Source organism: Eptesicus fuscus, chromosome 18, assembly GCF_027574615.1.
Source record: "Eptesicus fuscus isolate TK198812 chromosome 18, DD_ASM_mEF_20220401, whole genome shotgun sequence".
In the NCBI taxonomy this organism is placed as follows: domain Eukaryota; kingdom Metazoa; phylum Chordata; class Mammalia; order Chiroptera; family Vespertilionidae; genus Eptesicus; species Eptesicus fuscus.
The window spans coordinates 20,469,796-20,483,657 of NC_072490.1; the positions used below are offsets into that span (position 1 = coordinate 20,469,796).

Genomic DNA, 13,862 nt, shown 5'->3' on the forward strand with positions numbered 1-13,862 from the left:
GGACAGTGAGTGATTTTAGAATAAGAGAAAATCCTTCATTTACCGTCAATGATTTATACACACAAATATTTTGTCCTTACTGTTCTTTTCATCACAGAGTGCAGTGGGTTTTAGCACCTGTCCCACATTTCAGTGATCTGCTCAGGAACCAGAGGTGTTTGTGGACTTCTGTTACAGCTGCTAATGGCATGGATTTTTGGAATTTATCCTTCTCCTCAGTCAATGCCATGCTCTCCATGTAAATGGAATCCCAGTTCTGGAGTTGTTGGGTTTAATTAGCGTACACCTTATTCAGAGAAGGGCCTGAAGAGAATTGAGAAACCTGTCTTCTTACACAGGCAGGTACCACACGCATTCATTGTCTTTGAAAGAGATTTTGCTGTTTAAGTCCCCAGAAACAAAGTTCTGATCAAAACATTTGAGTCAAGTTGAGTCCCAGTAATGCTAATAAAAAGGTGTCTTAAGTGTCCATCCAAATTAAATATTGGCGTCTTCTCCACATGATGATATATATTAGTATGATCAGGGAACATTCATTCTTTTTAAGGAAACATATTACAGTATTATATTTTTGGCTATTGTTGCAGAAAAAGGAAGCTCATCAATAGAATGAACTCACCTCCTATCCTTTTATTCTGAACTTTATATTCACCTGGGGGTATAGATTTTCTCACTTATAAAGTGAGAAATTTCAATAAAATTTAAATATACAGTGTATTTAGTGCTCACTGGATCAGGGGAAGGAATGAGAACCACTAGGGATATGAGCCAAGGTGAAACAGAGTCCCTACCCACTGAAAATAATCACAAATAGATGATTTCTAACAGTGTGTGTGTTTAGGGCAGGGGGGCAAAGGGGGCATAAGGATTAAATTTCCATGACTGAGAAATTGTGTTGGTAACAATTCTATCTATTCACACAGAAACTTGGAGTGTAGGTATCTGTGGGCAATCTCCGACAGGGCCTCAATACCTTGGTTACATGCACTTCCCTTGAATGCATAAATCATTCTAAGAAAATGCTGTCTTAAGATTCCCTCAAGCTTATCCATCCTTCACTTTGAACTTTCTGTGTTTCACTTGATTATCCACCTCATAGAACATTAGGGGAAATAGCCATGGCAGAAAGCTACCAGCAATGAAATGTCTCTTACATGTGGACACGTCCTGACTACTTGGTGAGCATTCAAATGCCTTTGCATATTTAAGCTCAAGCACTGGCTTTATGAACAAGATAGACTTCTCTTTAACTGACCAGGGGAACAGTGTGTCTGTTAGCCTTTGAGGGTGGGGGTAAAGGGGAGAGATCAACCAAAGGACTTGTATGTATGCTTATAAGCATAACCAACGGACACAGACACCAGGGGGGTGAGGGCATGAGTTGGGGGGCTGGGGGTGGTGGGGGCAAAGAGGGTATAAGGACCCATATTGAATACTTTAATCAATAAAGGGGGGGAAAAAGAAGATACCTGGTGGAAAATGTTCTGATGTTGGCATATAAAGGGTAAGGAGAGTCCATCAACCATTTGCTTAGAAGACCATAGATAATATGAAAATACTGCTTAGAGGCTTGCAGTTATAGATTTTACTCCCAGTCTCTATATTCTTTGTCCCATATTGGATCCTGGAGTCATTTCCTACTTGCCTTTGGTTCTAATAAGCTCTCTTCACCTCCTAGGCCTAAAGATGCCTTGTAGACCAGATTTTCCCACGGCTATTGCTAATACCACTCAGACACTATTAGGTTTTGATTTGGGGCTTTGATTTATTTAGCTGCTCAACAAACATCTGTTAAGTCTTTGATATGTGTGAGCCATTATGCTAATTGCTGGGTAGAAAAAAACAATGGGACCCAGGCCTGCCTCACACATCTAAGCACTCACCTGAAATTAGTTATTGTTTTCTGCCTCTGAAAAGGAATGGTGATGTTTACTATTATTGTTATGAAATAATAACAGCAGGCACACTTGCAGTTTTTAGTGCTCTCTATGTCAGACACAGTGCTGGGATTTTTGTACATTGTATATATTTCACTATTCACCACAACCCAACAGTGATTATCACTCCACTTTAGAGAGGCATAGAAACATGAAAATAAAACAGCTAGCAAATAAAAGAAGACAGATTTTAGAGTAGATCTTAACCATTTGCTACTCTTATTTAGGGGAAAAGAGAAGGGTCAGTCTTAGTGTCATATGTTATAGTGGCAAGAACCTAGAACTAGGAAGTGGTGAGTTGGTTTCTTGCCCATTTTTTTTAGTAAAATAATTCATCTCTTTGGGCTTTCGTGGCCTTGTCAATAGAATGAGAGGAAAAATATGATCACTGGGATTTTTTTCCCAGCTGTAAGATGCTATGGTTCTTAGAAAAAAGTTACACCCAAAAAGATGATGTGTGCAGTGCAATTTAACATTGTGACAAGCTCAGTATGTAGTGACAGAGAAATGGCTCAGTAAATGGTGGTACAATCATTTTGTGAAGCAGTATGCTACCATTTAATTGGTAAATATAAACCTGAAGTTAAATAAAATATACTTCCAATACACTGTTAAATGGAAGAAAAGGAAAATATTCTGTTTTATGCTTAGAGCTATGTAAAATTATGCATTCAGAAGTATAAGTATACACAACTGTTGTATAATAAAGAATTTGACACTCTTCATTCTCAGTTTCTGGGAGGTAACCTCTGAAATCTTGGAGTTTCCTGAGAGATAAGAGTGTCTTTGTTGGATCATGGATCATGATCATGCCTTGGATCATGCCTGAGTTTATGATAACGAATGCCTCAGGATGGGGGCCAGTCACTAGTGATTAGAGGGTAGGGCTTAGAGTAGAAAATGTCCTTATGACCTCCAGGGATGGGAAAGGGGCTGAAGATTGAGGTCAGTCATGTGGCCAATTAATCAATCAATCATGCCTATGTCATAAAACCCCTAATAGAAACTCTGGACATCAAGGCTTAGGTGAACTTCTTGGTTGGGAAGATGTCGGGACTGTAATACATCCTGGTAAGATGTCTTGATCCTGTGGGGAAAGGATATGGAAGCTTCACATTCTGGATTTTTCCAGACCTCATCCTATTGGTCTCTTCATTTGTCTGGTTCTGATTTGTAGCCTTTATAATAAAACTGTAATTGTGCTTGGGTTCTGTTAGTCATTCTAGCAAGTTACTGAACCTTTAGGAGTCATGAAAACCCTCAAATTGGCAGTTTGTCTGAAGTACAGGTGACCTGGAGACTCTGAACTTGTGGCTAGATTCTAAAGTGAGGACAGTCTTGTTGGAGACTGTGGACGTGACCTGTGGAGACTGCACTAACTCCAGGTGGTTAATGCCAGAATTTCATTGCAGCATTATAACAACCATTTTGCAAAACTCTGTGATAATATCTATTAAAGCATACCCTACCTAGACATTTCATTTAGTTATACACCTCAGAGAAATGACTGCTATGTCCAACAAAACCCATACTCACAAATAGTTATAGTAATTTTACTCATAATCGATTCAAACGGAAAACCCAGATCTCCATCAACTGCAGAGTTGGCAAATAGTCCTGGTATGATCATGCAATAGAATACTATAGAGCACTGACAATGGACAAAAATACTCACAAACACAATGCTGAATGAAAGGAGACATACACCCAAGAATGCATACTGTGCAAATTACATTTTATGATGTACAAAAGCAGAAAAAAATAATCTTTTTTGATATTCTTACAATGGTAGTGATCCCTGGAGGGTATTGACTGGGCAAGAGCAGGACCAGGGAATATCTAGATTACAGAACATAACCTATATCTTTTTTGGGATGGTGATAACATGAGACTATGCACATGTTAAAATGCAACTAAGGATACACTTAAAATGTGTATGCTTTTTTGTATGTAAGTTATAAATCCATATAAAAAATTAAAAATGACAAAAATTCAAAATTTTTCAAATGGATAAATTTGCTGCAGGAATGAGATTATTAGGAGTGGGCCTAAGCTGTCAGTCGGACATCCTTAGTGCTACAGCGGAGGCTGGAGAGGCTCCCGCTACCACCACTGCACTCACCAGCCCTGAGCCCAGTTTTTGGCTGAGCAGCCCTCCACCTGTGGGAGAACACTGACCACCAGGGGGCAGCTCCTGCATTGAGCATCTGCCCCCCTGGTAATCAGTGCTCCTCATTAGCTACAGGTCCTTCCACAATTCGGTCGATTTGCATATTAGCCTTTTATTATATAGGATGTTTCATTAGTGTTTTCTAATGTGTGCATGTAAATCATATAAACACAAATTTTCCTAATTAATAGTTGAAGTACTAAATCTACCAGGGTCTCTCTACTGAGTGCCACTTAATACTAACAGGTCACAAATATCACAGCACTTACTAGTTGTATGATTTTAAGCAAGGGGCAATGAGAGTTCCTCAGTAAGTTTCTAAGATAGAAATGATGCTTATAAGCATTAAAAAAAACACACACAAACAAACAACAAAAAAAAAAACACCAAAAAACTTTAAGTGCCCTCAAGTATAACCTTTAGAGTTGTTACTTGCCACTGTTACATAGAAATGCCAGCTGGAAGAGATAACCTTTATATTTCTGGATTTCTCAACTTCTTGCCATTTAAGTTTTTATTATTGGAATTTAAAACTGAAAGCCACAATAATAACAGGAACCTAAAGAGAGGAGTTCTTTTAGAGCGGGAAATGTGAACTCAGGGTTAAGCCAGGTCCTCTCTGATAATAAAGCAGACATCTTAGAGAAGGGAACCTTGAGTTGTGGCTGCTTTACCTGAGGCTGTGCCTTGCACACTTATTTACAAATCAATTTAGCAGAATGCCCAGGAGGGAGAGGAGGGGAAAGCAGGGCCTAGATAAAAATGCAAAGATCCTTAAGCCTGAAATCTAGAATAACATATTCATTTGGCTTTAAATAAGGCCATAGGCTGAGTTTGAAATTGATTTTTTGTCTGGGGTTTGGGTAAACATATTAATAGGTACAGAATCATTCTTTGCTTTTGTTTGTTTGCTTGCTTTGGGAGATTAGGTATTGTATTTAGAGAACTTAGCTTTCAAAATCTCCCACTTTAGAAATTAGTTAAATATGGATTAAAATACCATGTATATTTCTGTCAGTTTTTAATTCAGTGCAGCATGGAACAGGTGAAATGTATCAAAGCTTTTATGGATCTGATTTCTATGTATTACATTTTTAGTTTAGTGCCTTTACTTTTCTACTGAAAAAGTAATAAAATGCTGTACATTTTATTCTTATTTTTATAATGATTTCATTTTTCAGATTATCTATATTCTAAACTGCATGCATAGAACCAGTGATGCTAAATTTAAAAACAAACAAAGAAAACAATGAGCGCTCTAGTTATATTACTTTAGGAATTATTTATTTAAAACATTTTTTATTGTGGGGCATCTCAGAGAACTTAATATTTTTTTGTGCACTGTGAATGTCCAGGTTGTTATACCTAGGTTTCCTACAACTTATTTTGACACTCTCCCTTCATTCTTGTCTACACTTAGTATTGGCATATCTAGAGAGTGGTTTTGTAGAAAAACTAATGATAATGTGCATACACATAGTAAGGTATGATTATTTTGACAGATGACTCCTATTTTGTTCATGGGGGGACCAACATATATGACTTTGTTTTTGAACAAAATATTTTATCATAATGATAAATAATGGTATGTTTAAACAAAATGATCAAAGTGGCTGTGTGTGTGTCCCTGAGTTGATAGTAGACATTATTTTTAGTTACATACCATATAGATTCATTTAATTAACTATTTAACAACAGAACTGCGTATTATTTATATTTTTGCCCCTTCAAAAATTTTAGTTGTAAATGGTTTTACATATATTTATAGAGAGGTGAATATGATATGATTTATGTTAATTAATGAAAACATTAAACTTAACATTTTGTTGTATGAGATTCCTAAAATGATAAAAGATAAATACTTGTGTTGGTGTAACTCTAGTTTGTGAATTCATCTTTAAAATATAACTTAGTTAGAAGCCTTTTTTTCCAGTACACTGGGAAATGAAATTGTCTCCGAAGAAGAATACAGGACTTTGCATTGTGAAATTTGCTTTTATAGTCACAGTGATCAGATCATCATTCAATTCAAACAAAAGAATTAAACCTGGAGAATATGCCACATTTGCATGGTGTCTAGTTCCAAAATGCCTCCCACACAAACTTGGAATGAATGTAGTCACTGCTTCCGCAGTGCTACTGAAAGATCAAAATAATATGCTGCTCGCCAATATCTGATAAAAACTCTGTATTCCATTTCAGAGAGCATATTTAATGTAAATGTGTAGTTCATTTTTATTTCATAGTATTATTATAAGTGGACTTCAGCATTCCCAAGTGGGTTATAGGCATAATTCACCTTATTCCCTGGTAGAAATGGGCCTCATTTATGTACAGAACATGACGAGGTAACTACCTCTAAGTCAGTGACCTCTTTCTGCATTTTATTTTCTTGACCTGTTGGCTAAAAAGGGAAATTAGCCCCCAGTGGTCTCCATATTTGTTGTCATGGAAGCATTGTGATGGCATGTTTAAGGTAATATAGAGGGATCTTGAAAAGTAGAATGAAGACTATTGAAACAGCCTAGAGTCACACATCTGTGTGGCTGTTGTCTTTCTCAGGCTCTGCCCACTATCAATGTGGGGTCTGAACAAATAGGGGTGATATGGGTTGACAGAGGTTTGGAAGCTTAGTTGTGTGTGTGTGTGTGTGTGTGTGTGTGAATGGGGGGGTTGGGAGGAAGAAATCCTGTACCATTTCCTATTGGCTTTCAAACTACTATTTGATAATAGGTTCAATTTGCGGAAAAGAGACTATAACTTTGAATTAATTTTAATGTTTGTATTAAATTGATGAACTGAATTTAGGAATGAGCTTTAGATATATATTGAGACTTGAAAAGATTGTGGAATTCACCGGAAACAATTGTATGCATGCATATAAGCATAAACAATGGACGCAAAACTCTGGGGGGGGGGAGGGCATGTGTGGGTGTGGGGTGTGGGGGGTAATGGTAAGATATGTACACATATAATACCTCAATAAAAAAATATTAAAAAAAATGTTCATCAGCTGACAAATGGATAAGCACATTGTGGTATTTTCATATAAAGAAATAGCACTCAGCAATAACAAGGAATAAGCTACTGATACATACAGCAACATGGTTGATTCTTGAAAGCATTATTCTTAATGAAAGATGCCAGACACAAAAGACCACATATTGTACAATTCCCTTTATATGAACTTTGAGAAAAGGCAAAAACATAGTGACAGAAAGCAAGACAGTGGTTTCAAAGACTTGGGTGAGAGAAAGGGATTGACCACAGAGGAGCAGAAGGGAACCTTTCCAGGTAATGAAATTCCCTATGTGATAATTAGTATTACTGTACGTATTGGTAAAATCTCAGCCAATTCTACAAGTTAGCATTGGTGAATTTTATTGTATGTAAATTATATCTAAATAAAACTGGTTAAAAAGAAAATATGTTTGAAGTCACTAGTTAAGAGGTGGGGGAAGATGCTAGAATTTGTTCATACTGGAAGTGACCAGAAAAATCACATAGCTGAGTTTCATCCAGAATCTGGGCAAGGATTCACATCAGATAAAAACATTTAAAGTGACTGTGGAAGATAAATACGGTTACACCCATGTCTTTTTGTTTTGTTTTGTTTTTATCATTGTAACTATTTAATATATAAACTACCTTGCCTAAGACTTAGTATATAGAAGGCACTTAAGAAATGCTGAGTGCTATTATTTCTATTGCTGCTATTTAGAAAAGTACAGTAAGAGTACCTAGATAACCTAATAGGAGTTGTAAATATAGACAGGAACTTCCTCCTACCTACCAGTGAGGAGAGCTGATGAGTCAACTGGTTCTGATGATTTGAAATACACAAGAGAAGGTGGGATTTGTCAATTACTTGTTTAGGGTAGTTAACAAACTGCAGTGTATCACAGGTGACTATTAGAGCATTATTTCACAGGCCCATTCTTTTTTTTTTTTTTTTAGCGGAGGGTCAGCTTTAATGATCACTCTATGGATATCAGACATTGTTAGAGCCCGGCTACTCTCGCCCTTCCTCAGCCTCGGGCACAGCCAGGTGTCCTCAGACCCAGGCTCTGCAAAGGGGGACCTGCCCCCAGCGCCAGCTGTATATACAAGAGTGCCGCCCATGGCTCAAGCCAGGTGCCAGCCCGCCCACCAGCACTTGGCTCTTGGTCCTGGAGGTGGGGTCCAGGCCCCCAGTGCGGTGGTGGGTCTCACCCACGGGGACCCAGCCCTGGCTGGACACAGGCCCATTCTTAATTTTGATGTGTGTCTGTCAAGTCATGTCTAAAATATTTCAACCCTTTGGGATCACTCTCATAAGAACTTTGTATCTGATGAGAGTTAAGAGTTCCATCCCTGGCCGGTCTGGTTCAGTTGGCTGGAGTGTTATCCTGTACACTGTCGGTTTGAGGTCACGAGTTCAATTCCCAGTCAAGGCACATACCTAGATTGTGGGTTTGGTCCACATCTGGGGTGGGTACTGGGGGCAACAGATCAATATTTCTCTATCCCTTCCCCCTCTAAAAATAAATAAGCATATTTATTTTTTTTAAATGCCATTTTTAAAAGAGTTCCAAAGTTTACAAGCATTCACCAGAAGTCATGGCTACATATGTGACATTTTAATCATTTTGAAATTTTTTTTTTTTGCCACATGAAATATGGATGGTATGCCAACAATGACTAAAGGAGTGTGAGGCTCATGTTAACCTTATCTCACATGTGCTGCAATGGAGAATCTGTAATAGCCAACATTTATGGACTTCTACATGTGCCCAGCACTGACTGTGCTAAATTAATTTCATGAATTATCACTTTTAAACCTCATAACAACCTTAATAAACACAGATTAGCAAAGAAGTTGTACATATATTAAAAAGCAGATCAGAAATTTTACCTGACTCTAACAGTTGAGAACAGTTGAGAACCACTAATGTGGACTGTAGGACAGAGCTTGATGAGGAGACATTATGTTTTATTAAAGCTGGATTATTGATATTATGTATTTGGTATCACTTGTCCTGTCCTGGGAAATGGGGTGGAGAGAGATAACTGGTATGTGGCCAAACTCTTTGAACCTCAAATAATAAATCCATAGGATATCAGTATCTATTAGGGAATCAATAAATTGTTATTGAATGCATTGATAGCTCTATACATTTGAATTCTTAGAAAGCAGGAATTGTATACTATGTTCTTAAGGTAGAAAAGATACAAAACAAAACATAAGGTTAATGTTAGATAATGGTGCATCATTTATTTTCAGAGCTGATCCTCTGACCAAGTCTATTTTGAAGTCCATTTAGGCCAAGGGTGCAGACACACTTCTGTGTAAGATTGGTGGCATTTGTAATAACTTGAGTTTTGATAAACCTTTAATTATATTTTCGGATTATCAAACTGAGACAATTGTTGATCCTAAATGAGAAAAACAGTTAGTATGCATACGCTAATGGATACATTTATTATTCCCTTATCATAGTGAGCTTTGAGTTTATTGTTTTCTATTTTTCGACAAAGTAGAAATGCCATTTCTTTAAAAAAAATGCTTTTTATAATGTGAGCAGTAGATTGAAGCTGTACAGATTGGCTCTTTAATGAAGTAGGCAACATTCCAATGGAACTGACAAGCTTTATTTCTATTTGTTGTATTTTTTTTCTCATTACAGATGGACCCGATTCAGAAAGCTGTAATAAATCATACATTCGGGGTTCCTCTTCCTCATCGAAGAAAGCAAATCATATCATGCAACATTTGCCAGTTGAGATTTAATTCTGATGTAAGTTTATCATTTAGTGTGCAGTAAAAAAAAATGTATTATGCTGTTCTGATCTTGCAGAAGAGATTTCTTAAACATTTTTCTCCAATAATAGAGCATGCCAAAATTCAGAGATAACATTTTAACTCCCTATATGCTTTAATTTTGGAGTTTATTATATTATGTTTGGTTGTTTACTTGGGAAAAAACTCACATATATAATCTTATATACTTCCTGTTTAATGATATTAATTTAGTCTCTTGAGAATGCTAAGTGTAGGTTATCAGCTTTCCTTTTGGGGAATAGTCAAATACAGAACTAGTGAGGTTTTCAATAAATTACACCTCTGAAGAGGTTTTCAATAAATTACACCTCTGAAATAAGATAGGTACCAAATTATATTTCAAGGTCAAGATTTTGGCTTTGTAAATTCTATTTGCCTGCCTTGGTGGTACCCAGTTCCAGATCAGTCTTGTGTCCTTAATTATTTTTGTGCTAGAGCCCTCAATTGACTGTCCTAGAAGTATTATCATCTTAACAGGGGTTCTAAAGCCCTCAAAGCCCCTAATAAATAAAACTGAAGTGGAGGACATGGGAGATGTTAGACAATTGTAGACTGACCAGTGCTTTGCAAATTATTCACAGAGTTATTCACACCGTTTCTAAGGATCAGGGAAGACTCTTGGTTCATCACCATGAAGTTAATTTCAGCTCGTGGCCAATGTGAGAAATATTGCTCCTCACAACCTGCTTTGGTGTGGAGTTGGTTCTGAGAAATATAGAAAAGAGCAGGAAGTTGGTTTGGAAGGAATAGGATTTGACCACTTTGTGGATACTCTAAGCAAATAGAGAACCTCATCCTATCAAAATGGCCCCTCCAAGGTGTCAGCATCTTGCCCCGCAGTTGATATGCATTGTGGACATGGACAACAGATCTGGGTTCTGAAGAATGGAAGAATGTTTGGCCATCTAGTATTTAATCTCCTGGGCTACCAGGTCCCTTGGGTACTCTCTGGTGAGGATAGGAAATAATCAGGCATAGGAAATAAGATGGGGCATAACTATAGTGGCTTTTTTCTTCTTTGAAAACATTTCATTTTGTATAAAGATCACTACTATCTTATGAACTCATACATACTAGTGCAGTACAATCATCAGGTAATTTTATAACATTCCATCTGTTGGCTTAAAAAAAGAAAAGGTAGGTTACTTGGGCAGCATCTGAAAGGTATTTGCTGCTACAAAAAAATACACTAAACATACTGCATTTGACTTGGAGGGATGGTTTTTGTTTTGTTTTGTTGTTTGTTTTTTAATACTGAGCACTTTGGTTTGAATTTTGAGAAATTTACTATAGTTTAATTTGTTAATAGTATTTTCAAGGGATCAATATTACATAGTAATTTCTTCCATCTATTGTAAAAAAAGGAAAAGGAGGAGTCTGACATATAAATAAGAGTTCTGAACTCAATGCCGTTGACCTTGAATAACACAGGTTTGAACAATGTGGATCCACTTTACACGGATTTTTAAAATAAATATGTACATTACTGTATATACATTTTTCTCTGACTTATGATTTTATTTTTTTATTGTTTAAAGTATTACAAATAGTAGTACATATGTCATGATTTTCTTATTTACATCTTTCTCTAGCTTACTTTATTATAAGGATACAGTATGTAATACATACAACATGTAAAATATGTATCAATCGACTGTATATGTTATCAGTAAGGCTTCTGGTCATCAGTAGGCTATTAGTAGTTTTAGGGAAGTCAAAGTTATACACAAATTTCAACTCTGCAGGGAATTGGCTCCCCTAACCTTCGTGTTGTTCAAGGGTCAACTGTATTTGCAATTTTGATCAGTTTTTAAATAAATATTGATTTTTTAAAATTGATTTCAGAGAGGAAGGGTGAGGGAGAGAGAGATAGAAACATCAATGATGAAAGAGGATCATTCATCAGCTGCCTCCTGCATGCCCCACACTGGGGATCGAGCCCGCAACCTGGGCATGTGCCCTGACCTGGAATCCAATTGTGAACTCCTGTTTCATAGGTTGTTGCTCAACCATTGAGCCATGCCGGCCAGGCAGTTTTGATCATTTGTAAACACTCAGTGAACAATCATATAGTTTTGTAATGATGATTTTAAGCAGCTTCTTATTGGTTCCCTTTCTTCTTAAATCATGCTGATATTTTACTCATCTGTTGAGGGCTACTTAAAAATACCCCCCTGCCAACACTTTCACTGTCAATATTTTCCTCTGTATTAGGAAGACCATGTGCCACATCCGGGCTAGCTCCTTTGGTTGATGATCCCCATTGGTGGATCACTCACCACTTTAAAACAGTTATTTCTTTTCTTTCTTTTTTATTGTTTCTTATTCAGTAGATATTAATCAAAGTCATATTTAAGGACTTTAGAAATGTTGTCAGGTATGCTTTAGACCAGTGGTCGGCAAACCGCGGCTCGCGAGCCACATGCGGCTCTTTGGCCCTTTGAGTGTGGCTCTTCCACAAAATACCTCAGCCTGGGCGAGTCTATTTTGAAGAAGTGGCATTAGAAGAAGTGTAAGTTTAAAAAATTTGGTTCTCAAAAGAAATTTCAATCGTTGTACTGTTGATATTTGGCTCTATTGACTTATGAGTTTGCCGACCACTGCTTTAGACAGTATATATATATTTTTCATATATGATTATTAACATAATGCAATACAAAGAACATTAACATACTTCTTTTCTAATATTTTATTTATTTCCTTTGTAAGAAAGAGTAGCAATTTATCTTGCTAATGAAGTTTCAAGGTGATAGAGGAATCAATATGTATTTATTAGGGACAATTGCTCTCCTCAATCTGGATCATAATTAAGCAAGTGCAGGCATGACCATTCACTACATGATTACTGTATTAATCTTCTATTGCTTATGTAAACAAGTTACCACAAACCTAGTAGTTTAAAAAAGTCCCACACAGATGTATTATTGTATAGGTCTGGAGGTGAGAAGTCAGAAATGGGTCTCACTGAGCTAACATCAAGGTGTAGGCAGGGATATATTCCTTCTGGAGACCGTAGAGAAGAAATCAGTTCCTTGCCTTTCTTTTCTAGTTTCTGGAGGCTGCCCTGTTTCCTTGGCTCATGACTCCCTTCAATCTTCAAAGCCAGCATGACGGACCGAGTCTTTTCTCTATTACTCTTCTGCTTCCCTGTGCCATGATTAGGGACCATTGTCATCACAGTGGGCCCATCTGTTTAATCTAGGGTCATTTTTCTATTTTAAACTCAACTGATTAGCAACCAAATGTCATCTGCTAACTTAACCCCCTTTGCCATGTAATATAACATATTCATCATTTCCAGGGATTAATGTCATTAATAAATACCATTGTTCTGCCTTGCACAGATAGTCATTGAGATGTCTGATTTAGGTTATTCATCAGATAATCATTCAGTCCAATTTTGTGAGTCTATATAAACTGAAGGAATATGAATTCACTGCCCTCACATTTTTCCTTATCTTGTACTTGAATGTAAATTCACTATGCAGTGCTAATTTTTAAAACTGAAGTTTTTAAAAAATTGGAAGACCCAATATAATTGAGTTTATAAATGACATAGCAACATTTTAACTGTGATTTATAAGCAAAACATAATTACCGCAAAATTGAAATACAGGAGTAGAAACCCCTTCAAAGACTTTACAAATATCTCTGTAGCATTATTATTTCAATAAAGGGAACAAATGTCCTGGAACTATTAGTTTTATTTACTTATTGACCAGTCATATCCATAACTATTAATTTTATATAATATTTAAAACTGAACACCAAGATCAATTGAATTGATTATCTGTTCATTCACATATAAGAAAATAATCTCTAAGTAAAGGGAAAATACATATATATATCATACAAATATATATATATATATATGTGTGTCTGTGTATATATACATATATATATATATCAATATATATCATATTGGATCATTTTA

At 36.5% G+C, this 13,862-nt stretch overlaps 1 protein-coding gene across 2 annotated transcripts in view; it reads left to right on the top strand.

Moving 5' to 3' along the window:
• Window positions 1–13,862, top strand: part of ZNF385D (zinc finger protein 385D) — a 280,753-nt gene that overhangs the window by 151,361 nt on the left and 115,530 nt on the right. For both annotated transcript variants that reach the window (XM_008153545.3, XM_028129888.2), the window contains exon 3: window positions 9,774–9,884. In XM_008153545.3, the coding sequence (XP_008151767.1) occupies window positions 9,774–9,884 (111 nt within the window). The remainder of the gene's footprint in view (window positions 1–9,773; window positions 9,885–13,862) is intronic.